This window comes from Perca fluviatilis, chromosome 18, assembly GCF_010015445.1.
Source record: "Perca fluviatilis chromosome 18, GENO_Pfluv_1.0, whole genome shotgun sequence".
Taxonomy (NCBI): domain Eukaryota; kingdom Metazoa; phylum Chordata; class Actinopteri; order Perciformes; family Percidae; genus Perca; species Perca fluviatilis.
In genome coordinates this window covers 23,681,394-23,694,367 of record NC_053129.1, presented here as the reverse complement: position 1 = coordinate 23,694,367, position 12,974 = coordinate 23,681,394, and the positions used below count along the sequence as shown (strand labels likewise).

The following is a 12,974-nucleotide window of genomic DNA, read 5'->3' as shown; positions in this document are numbered from 1 at the left end:
CATGGAGACATTTTGGATCAATGATTGACACCGGCATTGATTGCAGGGCTTACATACAGTACTGTGTTGTAGTGAGGCATGCATCCTTAATCAGTTGCAATTAATCTGTATTTGTGGGAACTTCAAAACCATTGGAAAGTATGAATTTCAGTCAATGTATGAAAAAGTGGTAAATACTGATGTAAAACTGCAGGTTTTCTGTGATATTGCAGTTGATTTCAGTGGTATAATTTGAAGGCATGTCATGTTTTGCCACTTCTGAAAAAAAACTGAAATAAATACGTGTAATAAATTGATACGTTAATCAGGACTTGAAGCACACATTTTATTACCAAGAGAGCATGCTACACATGATACATACACTCACCTTAAAGATTATTAGGAACACCTGTAAGATTTCTTGTTAATGCAATTATCTAATCAACCAATCACTTGGCAGCTGCTTCAATGCATTTAGGGGTGTGGTCCAGGTCTAGACAATCTCCTGAACTCCAAACTGAACGTCAGAATGGGAAAGAAAGGTGATCTAAGCAACTTTGAGCATGGAGCTCACCAAAATTGGACAGTTGAAGACTGGAAAAATGTTGCCTGGACTGATGAGTCTCGATTTCTGTTGAGACATTCAGATGGTAGAGTCATAATTTGGCGTAAACAGAATGAGAAAATGGATCCGTCATGCCTTGTTACCACTGGGCAGGCTGCTGGTGGTGGTGTAATGGTGTGGGGGATGTTTTCTTGGCACACTTTAGACCGCTTAGTACCAATTGGGCATTGTTTAAATGCCACAGCCTACCTGAGCATTGTTTCTGACCATGTCCACCCCCTTATGACCACCATGTACCCATCCTCTGATGGCTACTTCCAGTAGGATAATGCACCATGTCACAAAGCTTGAATCATTTCAAATTGGTTTCTTGAACATGACAATGAGTTCAATGTACTAAAATGGCCCCCACAGTCACCAGATCTCAACCCAATAGAACATCTTTGGGATGTGATGGAATGGGAGCTTCGTGCCCTGGATGTGCATCCCACAAATCTCCATCAACTGCAAGATGCTATCCTATCAATATGGGCCAACATTTCTAGAGAATACTTCCAGCACCTTGTTGAATCAATGCCATGAAGAATTAAGGCAGTTCTGAAGGCGAAAGGGGGTCAAACACAGTATTAGTAGGGTGTTCCTAATAATCTTTAAGGTGAGTGTATGTCTTCCAGATTCAGATGTTTGAGTTTACAAGGAGCGCTTACATCCTGGATTAGGACGAGAACATTCACAAGAATGGGATAGTATAGTGGCATTGCAAACAGTCAATTTAGCTCTCTTTGAAAGGACTCAGCAGGAAGATGCTCCTCCCATTAGGCTGATTTTCTGTATCTGTCTTCTTAGAGCTGCAAAAGCTTTGATGTTCCGGTATAAACAGAGGGCATGTGGAATCTATTTCACTATCAGGTCTCGTGAATATAAAATATAAATGTAGGCTGCATTTGACAAGCTGAAGAATTGACGCAGTGTTCAAATTGTGATGTTTCCTGTGAAACCTGTTCTCCCATTGTTCTGATGGGGAGTGAATCCCCATGCATCTCCTACCTGCTGTCCTGTCCTGTCCGTTCCGGTCCCCATCCTGTCCTCGTCCTGTCCTGTCCTGTCCGCCATGCCCTTGGCTGCCTTGGCCCATCTGAGACAGTCACACAGAGACATGTCATGCAGATATCCTCCTGAAAGACAGCTTCCCTCGTCAGTCTCTGTGTAACTCTGTCCCCCTGCTCAACCCAGCTTTGGCTCTGTTAACCCTCTTCTCTTCTCCCCTCCTCTCTCTCTCGCGGCACCAGGCCCGGCTCCCCTCCTGTTCATCCACCCTAAGCATTGCTGAGGTACTTCTGCATGTGTTCTAATGCATTGTTACGGCCGTCATCAGCATTGGTTTCTACTCCCTCCTTCTCCAACCACACTTCTTACTTCCTGCCTGAAATTTTAGCTTCACTCCCTAAACTTCATATCCTTTCCCTTGTGTGTGTTTGTGTGCTATCCTGCCTGCTGCCCTCCTGCTGTCTCTCTGTGGTTTTCAACACACGTTCTCCGTTCCTCCTCTCTGGTTTTGTCTGGATGTGGTCTTGTTATGTTTTGCTTCGACATTGTCTAGTAAAATGCCCTGTTGCCCTCACTCTGAAATGCATACTGTATCTAACCCTCCACACTCACATTCTCCAAAATAAACAAACCTCCATCATTGGGCATCTTCCTCGACTGCGTTTCAACCTCAGAATTGAAGTTGAAAGATGCTTGAATTATGCATTTGAATGAAAGTGATATTGCTTGCACAAACAAAGTGTGTAGCTACACACCTCAGTTCCTTGAACAGGGCCTCTCTCTCTCTCTCTCTCTCTCTCACACACACACACACACACACACACACACACACACACACAGCATCTTGTAAAAGAGAAAAGGGCTGATGAATGTGCTGAGCCTTTGCAGCTCTCCTGTGCTTGTTACTCTGGTCAGGCCCCAATGACTCTGATCTGTAGTGATAAAGACGTGGCCTCAGTGCAAGGGCGTGGAAGAGTGCTGACACTTGTCCAATGTGATATCGGAATCCATTGATTACCTGTAATTGTGCAGTAATGAAATCTGTGCACAATGTGCAAGAAATCATCTCTTTTTCCCAAAGGAATTGTCATGCAGTTACTGTCCTGTGTTTATTTATATATATATATATATATAGCAAATATTTTTTTAGACCACATTATCTTTTTGCACATATATTGGTATTATTGCTTACATCAGCTGTAATTGAAGCATAAAAATACAAAATGCACTACATTGTTGTATGGTAATTTAGAAATTAATTAAAGGGTGAGGCTATTTGCACCCCTAACCTAAACCTAACCAACCCAACCAGAGCAGGCAACGAGTACTAGCCATTCAGGGATGAGTCCCCTAATGAATATTCATGAGTCTTCCCCTACCACCCTGCAAAAAAAAAAATCGCGTTCGTGGGCCCTGACTTGCGCAATGGCATGCAAATTATCCAATCCAAAATGAAAAAAAAAGATCACTTCACCAGGGAATCAAACTCCAGACTGCCAGACCAAAGCTCAACATTCTAACCAGCCCTTACAGAACTTTGTACAACTGTTTAGCACTTGGTGTCTTCAAGCCTCGGTTGCTAGGTAACCATACTGTATACAAAAAATAGGTACTAACTAACAAACTAACAGTTGTATGCTTTCACTGAAGACAGAAAGTGCAACTGTAGTATCCATTTTCTGCTAGAAATTCAATTGTTATAAACTTTAGAGACAAAACTTTCCTAATATGCCAGTTTCTGCTGTCATGGAAAATGAACGTCCGCCATGATTTCGGTGCACGCGAGCAACATGTTTTTGTTGTTACGTCACAAAAAGTCCAAGCATTGTCTAAAAGTAATTAAATTACTGTGCTTGTAGTAGTATGATTGGAAGTTCAATCACTGTAACTGGATTACTGTAGTGCCATTACTTGTACTCTGTATCCTCCCGCCAGCTGTTGCCAGACAGAGGCATTGGGTACTGCCAGGGGTCAAGCACTCACTTGGGTTCACTTATTAACTTCCACTTGCACACACAGAGAAATGTGTCCACAGCAGGAGCACTCTACTGAAACGGTCAAATGTACTAAACTGGTTCTGTTCTATCCATCTTTGCTTTATTGTGTTGTTGGTGGTTAGTGTTTTCTAGTTGTTTGCCACAACTTTTCATTTTGAATTTCCTTTGATTCGATTGCAGAATGTGTGTCAGGTTAGTACTGGCTTAGTTCTGGGATGTGTTTGTGTGCGCTTTTGGTGCGTTAGTGTGCAAAATGAGGAAACCGCAACTGTGTTTTAAAAGCACCACTAACTGATATGTTGTGTGATCAGTGTGGTTGTGCATGCCTGTTGCCTGCATCAGCGGGAGAGTGTGTGTGGCATGAAGGTGAGTGACTATCCTGTGGCTTCCCCCAGGCCTCACGGAGAGAATTCAGGGCTCACCTGGATGAGGTCATCACGCTCAAGTCAAGGTACTCTACCTTGGACCAGGTAAACCCACTAACTTACTACCAGCCTCTTATCTACCGGCATGCAGGCCACTGGCATCCCACATAGCACCTCACCACACTAGTGACACACACATACACACAGGCAGAGAGAGGCACACTTAATATTTGAGACAATATCGTACTGGGCAACCCCTTGCTATGGCATGTAGCACTGGAACAGCTTAGCAAACCTGGTCTTACTCTAGTTCATTATCTTTGCTGATACTCCAAGAACAATAAATATGATATACACAGTATATGGTGGCTGTAGTGGGAGATACAGGAGAAACAAAAGTTTAAAATCCCAAATGAAGATGTCACAGTGCGAAAGATCAAAGCAGGGTGATATTGGTAGAGTAGACCCTATTTACACGTGTTATTAACATGTGATCTGTGTCTGGATATTTTACATTCATACATGAACACACAATCCTTTTGTTAGCAAATAAGCAGTTTTAAGTATTTCACATTAGAGATTTCTGTGCTGTATTTTCACTGCTCCTCTCACTTGTTTAAGGTGGTCATGTGTACTTCCATGCACCTATAAAGATTTAGCAATATTTGAATCAAAATGTAATGTCAACTGTGGGGTTGTTTGCTTATTTAGTCAAGAATATTTAATGTCACAGTGAAATAAGATTTGAAACCAAGCTTTTAGAGGCTCTAAGAAAATAAAGTGCACCCAACAAGTTGAAAGGTCACCTATAACCTATACAGCAGCATCCCTTCGATTGACTCGGAACATGCCATGTTTGTTAACAGGTCCTACCTAATTAGCATATTGAGATTGGATCACAATGTGGGCAAAATTGAGATAACAAGAATGCTTATGGATAGCAGGTCTAAATGCAAAGGCCAAGCTGATATCATTATCCAGATACAGATTGCATGTTAATACAATGTGTAAATGAGGTCTTAGTCTTGGTTTTTCAAACACAAACACACATTTTACACTTCCTCATATAACAGATTTCTACAGGGGGAGGTGTGTAGTGCGTGGTTCATCCAGAGATAAGTTTTCAAGTTAGTGTGGTGATACACATGGCAATAAAAAAAAAAAAAACATGATTAAAAGTCAAAAGAAATAAAGCAGCAATTGAGTTGGACAGTGTTGCCCCTCAGAGTTGCTCTAGAAGATGCCCTGTGTATCACCACCTTTAGTGGTCAGCAGCATTCCTCCCCATCTCCACCAGCACTCATTCTCTTTCATTCATCACCCATCTGATCATTTGATGTGATTTGTGTATCAGTGGATGATGATATTGTAGTGTTTTGTTTTTGCAGAAAAGTGTGTAAGTATCTGTGTGCATGTACCTGGTCTGAATTTGAGCGCAAGTGTGTATGTGTGTATGTGTGTGTGTGTGTGTGTGTGTGTGTGTGTGTGTGTGTGTGTGTGTGTGTGTGTGTGTGTGTGTGTGTGTGTGTGTGTGTGTGTGTGTGTGTGTGTGTGTGTGTGTGTGTGTGTCTGGATTAACAGATGATCCATGGGGCAGTAATTGGGTAGCCCTACAGAAGCCAAGATTGCTCGGCAGTCAGTGGAGAGAGCAGAGGCCTTTGCTGAAACACATTTCCTCACCGCTGTGTCACTCTCTTTCCCGTTGTCATTTCCCCCCCTCAGGCTCTTTCCTCCACTCCCCAGGGAGGAGGGCTTGGCTCTGGATTGCCACAGTAGCATTTTGTCCTGCCCTATACCACTCTGTCGCTATCACTCCAGCGTTTTGTCCTCTACTCCATTCCATCCCTCTCCCTCTCTTGCCACGTCCAGCGGGGCGAGGCGGTTGAAGCCGGTTCAAACGAGCCTCCCTTGCCCTGTCAAAGCCCTCTCCTCCTCACGGCGGAAGGATAAATCTTCCCCTTTTTGCATAATTTGTGTGACAGCTCCTTTGTTTTGTGCTGAGCTCAGCACCGCAGCGGTTGCATCCCATCATTTCCTGGAGCATCTCCTCAGCCAGCTGGTTATTAGCCCCATCAATTTTCCCCCGGGGGGCTCGCAGCCCTTGGAGCCACGTGTCTCTCTGACCTGGCCACGCTCACTATTCTGTGTCTGTAGACACCACTGCCACTGCCACACGCTCCCCAGCCCAATGATCTTGCTGGCAGATCTCCATGACAACCCGTCGTCAGACTGTTTCCGTGGCGACGGCGGGTGTCGAGTTATTAGAGTTTCTGGCGTGGAGGCCACCGTTTTTTTTTGTGTGTGTGTGTGTATGTGTGTCTGCATTATCAGCATACTAGGATGTGCCATTAAGACGAGTGAAGGTGTAAAGCCCAAATCCTCAGACACACACACTCACACAGATGTGTCAGTGTTCACTGACTTTTTTTCATATTTCATATATTTTTGCTTACTGAGGGAAACTCTTTGTGTGTGTGTGTTTGTGCGTGTGCGTGTGTGTGTGTGTGTGTGTGTGTGTGTGTGTGTGTGTGTGTGTGTGTGTGTTTTGTTGCAATTGTTTTGTATCCCTCATTTGAGCTCATTCCTTTCTTGAACTTGGTCAGTCTCTCACCAGTAACGGGGGGTTTGCGGTGAAGGGTAGATTAGAAATGAGTGTGAGAGTGTTTGAAAGTCTGCTTTTTTGTCTCCCCCTACCTCACTTCCCCCTATATAACCCAAAACACCCCATTCTGCTTCTGCACTCATTCTCTACACACTCCTCACTTCCTAACACACACCTTCCTGTAGCTTTTCCACTGTGTTCATCTCCATATGCAAACTGTCTCCCCATGGCTCTCTGATGGTATGATCTTTTCTACTAGCTATTTTTTATTTTGCCATACTGAGGTTTTCCACACGTGTCAGTCTTAGTGTCATCACTCCACACTGCATTAAGGTTTTTAGCTGTTTCTTAGTTATCGGTGACTGTACACTTACTGCATTAACCTTAGCTGCAGGACAGATTAATACTACAATAGAGGCATATGTAAAACTGGTAGTAGAAAACTTGTGATTCTTGTGGTATGTCTGTGTATTTGAAGAGACTAGCTAGGTAGTGAGCTTCTGATGTAATTGTTATGCGTTATTAGTGTCTTTTTTTATAATTTTAGATGTCTTTTGCAGTTCTTTTTTAGCAAGGCACACCTTGTACAAAAATGTCCTAGCTGTCGATCGTTAGTTTTCATATGTGCTTTTCAATGTCTGCAAGTTTGATCTATGTCTTTCTGTAGCTGTATTTAGCTCCCTTAATCCCCACCTTTGTACTTTTTCTGTCTCTTTTTTTTCATCATACTTCTCCCTCTCTATATATGAGGGCTGTGCAGTTGTGGCACAAATCTCCTAGCAACCACAGCTAGTGCCATGATGGAGGTCCACTGGAAAATAGGCTGTATACAAAAACAAATCAGAAATAACAAGTAAGCTAAAAGAACAGATAGCAGATTTCAAAATCACTATCATTCTCATACATATGTACTTACCTGCCACACTCATTCAGTCATTTAGGTTTAGTGAAGCTGTGAGGAGTCTGAAAAGTTAGATTCATAGTCATGTCTTCCTCAGGTCTCGTCCTTCTTTATCTCGTCTCTACTCAAAGTCTCAAACTACATCTCAAAGTAGTTGTAGTTTGAGTAGCTCAGTTAACCTCAACAAACAGCTACCTTTTGGTATTGTTAGCCAGCTCACAATGCTTATTGAAGCAACGTTACTCTTATTATACAACTACTAGATGCTACAATGCTTCTAACAAATGTGTTAACTAGTGCTCAAATCAAAAATATTGAATTCATCTGGACTGTGACATGTACTTGGTCAGCCCATCTACTTGACAACCCATGCACTACCAACTTACATTTAGAATTAGCATTAGCAGGTTAAAAAATAACGTTATACTGCTACCATCATGTTAAATGGAAAAATAAAAGGCATATTTTCACCTAAACAACTTAATCAAAATAATATCATATTTGGAGTAAAAAAAAATAAGGCATTATTCCATGTTTTTTTCTTATTGGTAACAAAAGTTGCCTCTCAACACCTCTGAATTCTGCCACTTTCTGGTGGCACTCAGTCCATTATTTCACAAATATGAAAGTACATTTATAAAAATGTCCCCTAAATAGTAATTTGTTGGGGACTATTATCAGCAGTGGATTAATACACATGTAGTTTACTAGTGAGCAGCAGGATTGTGTATGTGGGATTGGCATAGAATAAACAGAGTGTGTGTTTTCATGGTAATGAAGGAACATGTCACCCCATGCAACAATGTGGCTTACTGATGTGTTTATAATAGTTTTTGGACAACAATGGAGCTCTATGCACAGAGGAATAATCTATATGAGTCTTTGTAGAGGCAAGGCTTGTTAGTATCAATTCATTGTGTCAGTCCATTCATGGGATTTGTTGGCTATAAGAAAGAAAAAAAAATATCACAAGCCTTATTGTGACCAGATAGTTAGCTAACCGGATAAAGTTATCTCTGTCCAAGATGGCACTTACGGTTGGCTGTGTTATAACTTCTAAGACACAAAACGGCACTAAACTTTACCTCTGAACACAGAACTATATTTGGGAAAAAAAAATTCAAAATGTTTTCAGCTGTTTATCTTTTTAGCTCATAGGGCCTCCAGTATGGCTGCCGCGGGGATGCCACCTGAAAGCCCACTGCCCTTTCTTTCCTTCTATCTTTTTCTCTTTCTTTCTATCTCAGTTCGCTCCTTGCTGCTCCCTTCTCCTGCTAGGGTTGCTTGTCGTAGTGGATGCCTGTCTGTCTGTTTGTCCCTACGTCCGTCTGTTTGTCTTGTCTGTCTGTCTGTCTGTCTGTCTGTAGTGTTGTGGTTGCCGGGACAGATGCACTGATGCCTGTGATTCGATGCTTTATCTCCACTAGCTCCAGTGTAGGTTGGAGGGGCTTAAAGATGATCGCAGGAGGACCTTCAGCTCTCGAGTAACTATCCCGCCCCCCTCCCCTTCTTGCCTTTCCCTCACCCTCCTCCGAGGAGCGCGCAAAACAAACGCCCCGCTCTGTGTCCCCCCCCCCCAAAACCCTCCTCCCTCCTCGCTTGCCTCGCTATCTTTCTAGCTCTCGCTCACTCTCTTTCTCTGTTTGTCTCTCTATCTGTCTGTTGCCGCTGGTCTCTTTCTCGTCCTCAATCTGTCTGTCGTTCACTCTGTCTCACTATTTCTCTGTCCGGTCTGTTAGGAGTCTTCTTAACTCCGTCCCCCACGCACACTTTTCTCAGTCTGTCTCTCTTTCTCTCCCTCCATCTGTCTGTCTGTCTCTGTTTCTGTCTTTCCGGTTAACATGCTCTGCTTTCAGTAGCTATGTCTGGTGTGCTGGATGTCTGTTAAGTAGATGCCATCAGGCCGCTCAAGTGGTCTTTATTGTTTTTGTTCTTTTCCTCCTGTTTTCCCTTCTTTCTGCTGTGTCTCGGCTCTGTAGTTTAGTGAAGTCTGTCTAGTCCGTGCTTCCTGTTTTTGTTTGTTTCTTTTCTTTCCGGGCTGTGGGACCACGTAATGCTGATCCTCATCCTTCCACCCTTGTCTCTTTCTGTCTACCTACCTGTTTTTTCTATCTTTCTGTCTCTCTCCATCCCTACCTCCTCCACCATCCCACCCACCTTGCCCCACCTCCCATCTCCCACCCTCTCACCTCGGCTGTTTGGTGCTCAGTGGTGTCACAGTATTAGCCTAGTAATGATGGCGGTGAGGGAGGGGAGGAGGGAGAAAGAGGTGGGTGGCTGGGCGGGTGGGGTAGAGAGACCTTCACCATGGGTGTTTTGGTTCTCCATACACCGCACACTGCCCACACCCAACTTATGTGTGTTATTGAGATGCAGCAGTTGCAACAAAGTAAAGGAGGACTGCCAGAAGCCACACAGAGTAAAAGACATGTAAGGGCAGACTGAACATGACTGACAATTAGTTATGCCAGTCAACACATCTGAAAAAAGGTACATAGACAGGCCAGCTAGGAGTCAGGAAGACAAATGGAGAGCTAAAAATCCCCCAAAATCAAGCCCAACTTACAATTGTCCAAAAGACACTTAAGTTTAAATACCTGCCATGATTTTGCCAAGACTTTAAAATATTGGCATCAGAACAGATTTTGCCTAGATGTATGTACTATTTCTGTATATTGGTTTAGTTTTATACAGGAATACTTGTATTCTGTGCCAATCTTGCAGCCTGATAACTTGCAACTTGTGATTCTCCTTCCCTTATTAAGTCATTCCCTAAAGCTGAGCTTCACAAAAGCATGCTCATATTGTAACACAGCATCTTCTTTATAAGACGTTGTATATCGTTTTAGTGCTGTGTAGCATCTGTAACAACAATGCATCGGTACTATGTTCGTTTTCTATCAATACCATTAACAAACGATGATCAGCAGGAGGTTGGCTGCTTCTGACAGCAGAGGTGAAATGAAAAAGGGACCACTGGTATGTTCGTGTTCCACTTCTACTTATACCTGTCGTATAGGCTCTTTTTGTTCTTGCTTTCATTTGCCGCTAATTGTATTCCACTGTAAATTATGTGCAACTGATTAGATTCCATCAAGAAACTTCTTGCCAGGAAATCTTTCTTACCATATTAAACAAGATGATGATAAGCTGTGTGTCCCAAGTTTGATTGATGTCAGTCGGTGCACTTTCAGCATCAGTTCCTGTTTGTACAGAACAATAAACTACATTGATTTCTTGTAATTGTAAAAAACAGTATTCAACTGTATACAACTGTACAATTTCACGCTATTAGTATTTTGTGTGAAATTGGAAAATATTATTCATGGCTCCATGGCTTAACTGCCTCCAACATGTTTAAAAACTCAAGAAATGGCGAGTACCAATATCCTTTTTTTGACTGGAAGAAACAGGGTTTATGGGAAATGTAGTCTTTATTTTAAGAAGTGCTAAAATTAGAAAGATAGAGGCTACTAATTGTCTCCAATGTGGTTTCCTTTTGTTGTACTGTTGCAATTAATTTGGCAAAGATATATTAGTTACAAACTATACCGGCACCACTTTCAGTTTATTTGTTCTCCATTCACTCACCATTAACAACAGTTAGCAGCAAGTCTCAAGATGCTTTTGGGAAGCTCAGCCTAGTTTTAACCCACTCTGCTCTCCTCCCCACCTTGCCATAAATTACAGGTAAAGCGCTAGTGCAGCTATCACGCCGCATCAGCGATCTCCAGAGAAACCTTACCGTCCTGCACCACATCTGAACAGCCACTATCTATACTCGACACTACATTTCCACTGCATTTGATGTTACACCGTAGCACAGTTTATACATCTGTTATGACCTTGTGATACAATATTGTCACTCTGTATGTTGTTGCCTTTGTCCATATATTCCCTTTTAGTGCTTCAATCTAATGTGACATGTCAGTGTATTTATCAGTGTGAATATCACCTGTGATGTGATGATGTAGTGTACAGGAAGTGATGATAATAGTAATACAAGAGATGTAGCCATCTCCCAACAGCAGGACAAAGTGCACAGTGTAGTGTGACACGGCCTTTGCCAATTCTTCTGACTGTTGTTTAAATAGCTTCTCATCTCAAGCATGTCAAAAGAGCAGCCCGGTTTATCTCAAATTACCACTACCTCTGCTCTCTCTCTCTCTTTCCTTTTGCCCTTCGTCTTTCTCCCAACCGCCCTCCCCATCTTTAGGTGCAGTCACGATGCAGCAGCAAAGAAAATATCCTAAGATCAAGTGAGTACTCAGTTTCCAATTCAAAAGCTCTTTCCTGTGTGTCATATCTGTATGTCACTCAAACACGCATAAATAGATTTTAAATGAGCTGTGATGTGACAATGAGAGCACTGTTTGGCCATAGGTGGCTGATGTGTGGCTGCTGTGTTGCGTGTGTGTGTGTGTGTGTGTGTGTGTGTGTATGTGTGTGTGTGTGTGTGTGTGTGTGTGTGTGTGTGTGTGTGTGTGTGTGTGTGTGTGTGTGTGTGTGTGTGTGTGTGTGTGTGTGTGTGTGCGTGTGTGTGCAATGTTTTGCCAGAGGTTGTTAAGCCTCATGTTAAGCATTAGAATATGCTGTGGAAGCGAAAGTGTATGTTTAAAGGAGAGAAATTGGGTCAAGGGAAATCAAAGCACAGCAGGGCCTATTCTTTGCTGTGAGGCAGAGAGAGATAAAGAGAGAAGGAGAGAGAGAGAGAGCAGATTACATATTAGTTACACCTTGCTTTGTACCTTCTACCTTTGGAATTATTAGAGAGGTATTATTAGACCAACATGGCTGCTATCGAGCACTTCCATCATCCAGCTGGGTTCCATAGCTTCTGCAAACAAACAGGAGTATTTATTGCCAATCCCTCCTCATGGTGTTTAAATTGTGTTATTGCACATATATACGGACTGAAAAAATAAATTAATCCAGTTATCTCGGTGACAGTGATATGGAAACATATTCGATTACATATGTTTATTTATACAATTGTTTTGCATGTATGCATTATCATGTCCTGAGTTTTGGAATTTGACCTTTACTGCTGCAAACCCAGTGCGCTCAGATCAGTTTTAATTTATCAACAGATTTTTATTTGAAGGTTTTTCTGGGGCTCTTGGGCCACAAAAGAAAATTCTTAAAAATACAGTTTTTGTCTCCAGAGATAGTTGAGTGTTTTCAGTTCCTTGCCTTTGGAGCCATGTAGATCCCTCCACTGTCTCAGGATTGAGTCCCAGCAGAGTTCTCTCCTCTCTCCCTCCCCTCTGTGTTTCTCTCAACTTTAACACTGTCTAAATAAAGAATTAAAATGCTAAAAAGGGTGAGTGGTCTGAAGTTTTTTTCTGATTCAGGCTGGGCTAGGCTTTAATTTCAAAGCTTTGGTCTAGAGCTACGTATGTATGAAATCACTCCCTGTTCTCTACCAAATGCACTGTATTTACTTTACGCCATTTTATGTCAGTATCCGGATTCTACGTGTAAATATAAGCACTCCAGTGGCCATATCATGTGCATT

The 12,974-nt window shown here is 42.4% G+C and overlaps 1 protein-coding gene across 16 annotated transcripts in view; it reads left to right on the top strand.

Annotated features, from left to right (window-relative positions):
* gphnb (gephyrin b) overlaps nt 1–12,974 on the top strand; it is a 94,718-nt gene that overhangs the window by 66,203 nt on the left and 15,541 nt on the right. For 8 of the 16 annotated variants that reach the window (XM_039781620.1, XM_039781632.1, XM_039781623.1 and 5 more), the window contains 4 exons: nt 1,834–1,875; nt 3,984–4,058; nt 8,884–8,940; nt 11,673–11,715. In XM_039781620.1, coding sequence (XP_039637554.1) covers nt 1,834–1,875; nt 3,984–4,058; nt 8,884–8,940; nt 11,673–11,715 — 217 coding nt within the window. The remainder of the gene's footprint in view (nt 1–1,833; nt 1,876–3,983; nt 4,059–8,883; nt 8,941–11,672; nt 11,716–12,974) is intronic. The other 8 variants (XM_039781631.1, XM_039781635.1, XM_039781636.1 and 5 more) reach the window with 6 other exon arrangements.